At 50.4% G+C, this 5136-nt stretch overlaps 3 protein-coding genes across 5 annotated transcripts in view; 2 read left to right on the top strand and 1 right to left on the bottom strand.

Annotated features, from left to right (window-relative positions):
- The window catches only part of RPS2 (ribosomal protein S2), a 16107-nt gene extending 15895 nt beyond the window's left edge, over window positions 1-212 (top strand). For all 3 annotated transcript variants that reach the window (XM_023513750.1, XM_012805754.2, XM_023513749.1), the window contains one exon: window positions 1-212. In XM_023513750.1, coding sequence (XP_023369518.1) covers window positions 1-174 — 174 coding nt within the window. In that variant the 3' untranslated portion in view covers window positions 175-212.
- A 463-nt stretch (window positions 213-675) lies between these two features.
- On the bottom strand, window positions 676-2664 carry NDUFB10 (NADH:ubiquinone oxidoreductase subunit B10). Its single transcript, XM_003790786.3, has 4 exons — window positions 2418-2664; window positions 1380-1518; window positions 1007-1146; window positions 676-831 (listed from the first exon to the last, which is right to left on the bottom strand). Exons 1-4 carry the CDS (start codon window positions 2563-2565, stop codon window positions 728-730), a joined length of 531 nt encoding a protein of 176 aa, XP_003790834.1. The 5' UTR covers window positions 2566-2664; the 3' UTR covers window positions 676-727.
- Window positions 2665-3098: 434 nt separating this feature from the next.
- Window positions 3099-5136, top strand: part of RPL3L (ribosomal protein L3 like) — an 11919-nt gene continuing 9881 nt past the window's right edge. The window contains exon 1 of the mRNA XM_012805755.1: window positions 3099-3214. The gene's annotated coding sequence lies outside the window, so the exon portion shown is untranslated. The remainder of the gene's footprint in view (window positions 3215-5136) is intronic.

Below are 5136 nucleotides of genomic sequence, written 5' to 3'. Positions count from 1 at the left end.
GCCAAGGCCACTTTTGATGCCATTTCCAAGACCTATAGCTATCTCACTCCTGATCTCTGGAAAGAGACAGTGTTCACCAAGTCTCCTTACCAAGAATTCACTGACCATCTTGTCAAGACCCACACCAGAGTCTCTGTGCAAAGGACCCAGGCTCCAGCTGTGGCTACAACATAGGGTTTTTATACAAGAATAAAGTGAATTAAGTCTGTTAATGATTGTCTTTTTCTTTCTTTCTTTTTTTGACTGGGGCTGGGTTTGAATCCATCACCTCTGGTTTAAGGGACCAGTGCCCTACTCCTTTGAGCCACAGGAACTGCCCAGTTGTCTTAAAAGTGGGATCTAAGTGTCTCGGCACCTGTAGCTCAAGCAGTTAGCCAGCCACATAAACCTGAACTGGTGAGTTCAAATCCAGCCCAGGCCTGCCAACAGTGACAACTACAACTAAGAAATAGCTGGGTGTTATGGTGGTTCCCTGTATGTAGTCCCAGCTACTTGGGAGGCTAAGGCAAGAGAAATGCTTAAGCCCAGGAGTTGGAGGTTGCTATGAGCTGTGATGCCACTGCACTCTACCTAAGGTGACAGCTTGAGGCTTTGTCTCCAAAAAAAAAAAAAAGACTTTAAGATGAGGAATTAGATTGGGGGGGGGCGCTGGAGATTACACAAAAGGTACACAAGTAGATTGTATCACTTTATTAATAGTTATATAAGGTAGGAATGCACAGCTGTCTCAGGCAGCAGCAGCCTCTTTCGCAGCCTTTCTCTCTGCCAGCATCCTTTGCTTCTGTTTTGCCAGGCACTTTCTGGCAGAGTAGTGGGCTCCCAGGTCATGATCTGTAAGAGATGGAAACAAACCAAAGTGTCTACATGCAGAGAAAAAGTTGGTGGCTAAGACCAAATAGACATGGTGCACCTTCCTCCACAACAGACGAAGCTGTGTGGAGCCTGGACAGACTACAGGGGAGAGAGATGGCAAGAAAGCAAGACTCTGTGCCAGGGTGGGGCTTACAGCGGTCCTGGTAGGCCTTGGCCACTTTGGTGAACTGCTCCAGTTCATTGTTACAGTTCTGCTTGTAGTTCTGTCCTTCTCTCTGCTGACAGGCCTTTAACCTCTCTTGAATAATATTGACAATTTCCTGATCGACTTTGCTGGGAGCAAAAAGGGAACAAGAGGGTTATACATAAGGAATTTCTTCCCTGTACCCAGGCAGAGTAGAATGAAAGGTCCTTAGAGCCCTGTGGTCAGCTTCCATATCACCCCCACTGTCTGGGCCAACCCCAGGAGGTATATTCTGGTTCACTGAGGCCATCCTTTGTATCCCCAAGGGTTGACCCAGCAAAATGCACCATGCAGGTCTCCACATTCCCTCTCATTCACATACTAGTCTCTTCTCCATTGCATTTCAGCCTCAAACATGCACAAGACGTCCTTCTCCTTGCACTCTGTGATGTCTGGCACACGGCGGAACTGGCGGTGGTAGTAGTAATACCTGTTCTTGGCGTGCTGCTGCTCTATAAATTCTGCAAAGACAAAACTCCAGACTCAAGAGCTCCATCAGTTTGGACAGGCTTTTAGCCTTGAGAGGCAGAGGCAGGTCCTCATTTACAGACAGGTACCCCATGGTGTAGGCAGAGACTGTAACAGGGAGCCAAACAAGCAAAAGAACATCCCCTGTCCTTCAGGCCTCAGCTTCTCTGGTATAAATGAAAAAGCTAAATTGAGAGCTCAGCCACCAAGACCCATAAAACACTAAGACACTGCAACAAGAAAGAGGGAGTTGCACCTTTTCCAGATCCTTGGAGGTTTGATTTGCAGACTTCATTCCCCCTAGTGAAAAAGCCACTAGACTCTAGTGACTAGATCATGCTATACGTCCTGGATGTTTTTTCTCGAAAGAATGGGTTGATTAATTGGATGAAGCACCTGACTCTAGTCACTGAGGGCAGAGCGAGCTCTTGCTGCTGCCACAAACAACAAAGAACTGTATTGAACATTCTCCTGATTCAGACCAGAGATGGCAATTTGGGCACCTCGGCCAGCACCCCAACAGCTGGTCATTTTGCAGGGAGACGAGTCTAACAAGCCCCACGACTCAGATGGTTCCGACTGCAAACAAGCCATAAAATCTGACGGAGGCCAGAGGCCAAGGGTGCAACGGAAGGCCAAAGGAGGCGGTGGAGCTTGGGGGATCTCCGCGAGGGGGACTGGGGGTGAGGGAGAAGGAGGCCCTAGCGTGACGGGACCCGGGATGAGGTGGAGTATTGGGGTACAGGGGCCTGCGGCAGGCGTCAAGGAGATACTGGGGAGCAATGTAGCCCGGGGTGCGCTGGGGGATCCAGGCAGGGTGCCGGGGCCCAGGTGTCTCCAGAGGGCGGAGAGATCCCGGGGACTGGCGTGGCCCCCGGTGCGGGCTTCGTACCTCTCACGAGAGTCACGGGTCGGTCCACGAGGAAATCGAAGGCCTTCATGAAGTAGACGATGGGGTTGGGCACGGAGGTCTGCGGCGAGGGCGCCGGCGTGCGACGCGGGGGCTCGGGGTATACGTCCTTGTCCCAGCTGTCCGGCATGGCGGCGGCAGGAGACGCACTCCGATCCTGGACGCTCTATCCTAGCCTCAGCTTGCGTTCGCACCCGACCGCCAGCTCTCTTACACAGAGGACGCCCGCAGAGGTTGCGCCTGCGCACTGGCGGTCGTGGCCGCGGGTCACCCTGGGACTTGTATTTGCCGGCCTTGGACCTGCCTCTCAGCAGCAAACCCCTGCGTGAGGCTACGGCGCCATCGCAGCCGCCTGTTTCGCAATCTGGGCCGCACCTTCTCCTGACCCGACGTTGCGCTGTGAAAGTAGGGGCAATGTGCCGCGCCCGTTCGGACGCTCGGGGTACAGTCCTGAACCACGCAGAGGTCTCTGCTTACATTTACGAGGAGACGGAAGATACGCGACAGACATAATAACTGAACAGTTCACGCCCTTCCTGCTGAGTACCAGGGCAGAGGGTAGATTTAACAGCCTGACTCTGATGGAGAACACAGGCGGTAGAGCACGCACAGCGAATAAGCCGACGAGTAACGCGACATATCAAATGACCTACTCCAGGAAGCCTTCCTGGATTGCCCAGTCCCTACAGGCTTCTCTGGGATCCAGTCTCTCTGCCAAGGCCCCTCATGGACAAGCTCATTCTGATGAGCTTGGCGTCCCGTCTGGGGCAGGGCAGGAAGTAGGACTGGCCCCCAGGGCCCCAGCCCATTGGGAGAAGGGACTCTACCCTGGGCGCAGGGTGCTTTCTCTTGGTTCTGATGGTTCCATCCTGGCCCTGAGCCCTCTGGTGCCCTGAGGCAGCTGCCGTGACCAGGGTCCTGTTGCCTATCATCTGTAATGTTCACACATTCCCTGGCGGGTAACCAGGAAGGGTGCAGGCCCCCTCCTGCCCAGAGGCTGGGGCCAGGGACACAAGATCTAGAATCACAGAAATGTCAGATTGTCAAATTGTGAATTCTTAGTAATACAAGCCATCGGACCCAAAGAATCTTAACATTTTAGTGACATAGAATTTTAATATCTAGCAATGCAAAAATCTATGGATCCTAGAGACTTAGGTCTGTAAAACTGATTCCATGATTCAGAATTTTATAGTTACAGAGTTTTTTAATTGAAAAATAAGAGGTTTCAAAAAAAAAGAAAAAGAAGAGGTTTCAGTTCTTTTTTCATTCAAAACTTAAGGCTAAAATTTATTTTATTTATTTTTTTTTTTTTGAGACAGAGTCTCACTTTATCACCCTTTGTAGCATGCTGTGGCGCCACAATTCACAGCAACCTCAAACTCTTGGACTTAAGCAATTCTCTTGCCTCAGCCTCCCAAATAGCTGGGACTATAGGCGCCCGCCACAACACCTGGCTATTTTTTGTTGCAGTTGTCATGGTTTAGCTGGCCTGGCAGGGGTTCAGGTGTATGTGGCTGGCGTCATAACTACTGTGCTAAAGCGCCAAGCCAAGGCTAAAATTTAAATTCATAAAAGCAACTCAATGCTCATGGATTATAGGCTATTAGAGCCAGAGATCTTGATTTTTTATTTTTTTTTTTCAGATAGAGTCTCAAGCTGTTGCCCTGGGTAGAGTGCCACAGTATCATAGCTCACAGCAATCTCCGACTCTTGGGTTCAAGCGATCCTCTTTGCCTCAGTTTTTCTATTTTTAGTAGAGATGAGGGTCTCACTTTTGCTCATGCTAGTCTTGAACTTATGAGCTCAAGCAATTCACCCACCTTATCACCCGAGAGTGCAAGGATTATAGGCGTAAGCCATTGCACCCAGCCAGGGATCTTGATTTTTAACAGGCATGTGCCACACACCTGGCTAATTATTCCCTTTTTATTTTATTTTTACTTATTTATTTATTTTGAGACAGAGTCTCAAGCTGTTGCCCTGGGTAGAGTGCTGTGGCATCACAGCTCACAGCAACCTCAAACCCTTGGACTTAAGTGATTCTCTTGCCTCAGCCTCCCAAGTAGCTGGGACTACAGGTGCCCACCACAATGCCCTGCTATTTGTTGTTGTTGTAGCAGTTGTCATTGTTGTTCTAGCTGGTTCAGGCTGGGTTTGAACCCACAGCCTCTGTGTATGTGGCCGGCACCCTACCACTGAGCTATGGGCACTGCCATAATTATTCTATTTTTAGTAGAGACAGGGTCTTGCTGTTTTGTTTTGTTTTGTTTTGGTGCAATAGTCTCACTCTCTCACCCTGGCTAGAGTGCCATGGCATCGTTATAGCTTGCTCTTCGGCTTAAGGGATCCTCTTGCCTCAGCTTCCTGCGTAGCTGAGACTTACAGGTGCCTGCCCTGATTCCCAACTATTTTTTTCTACTTTTAGCAGAGACTAAGTCTTGCTCTTGCTCAGGCTGGTCTCAAATTTCTAAGCTCAAGCTCAACCTGGGGTCAGGCATGGTGGCTCATGCCCTGTACTCCTAGGACTCCAGGAGGCCGAGGCAGGTGGATTGCCTGGGCTCATGGGTTCGAGACCAGCCTGAGCCAGAGTAAGACTCTGTCTCTAAAAAATAGCCGGGGCTCGGTGCCTGTGGCTAAATTGGCTAAGGCGCCAGCCACATATACCTAAGGTGGCGGGTTCGAATCCCCAGCCCAGGCC

This window comes from Otolemur garnettii, unplaced genomic scaffold (assembly GCF_000181295.1).
Source record: "Otolemur garnettii isolate 467f Iridium unplaced genomic scaffold, OtoGar3 scaffold00044, whole genome shotgun sequence".
Classification (NCBI taxonomy): domain Eukaryota; kingdom Metazoa; phylum Chordata; class Mammalia; order Primates; family Galagidae; genus Otolemur; species Otolemur garnettii.
This window is presented reverse-complemented; position numbering and strand designations above follow the sequence as displayed.

Coding starts and splice junctions, on each gene's coding strand:
- NDUFB10 (XM_003790786.3), bottom strand. CDS start 2,565: ATGCCGGACAGCTGGGACAAGGACGTATACCCCGAGCCCCCGCGTCGC. Junction 1,519..2,417: donor ACCCGTGACTCTCGTGAGAG/GTACGAAGCCCG, acceptor TTGTCTTTGCAG/AATTTATAGAGCAGCAGCAC. Junction 1,147..1,379: donor ATGCAATGGAGAAGAGACTA/GTATGTGAATGA, acceptor TTTTGCTCCCAG/CAAAGTCGATCAGGAAATTG.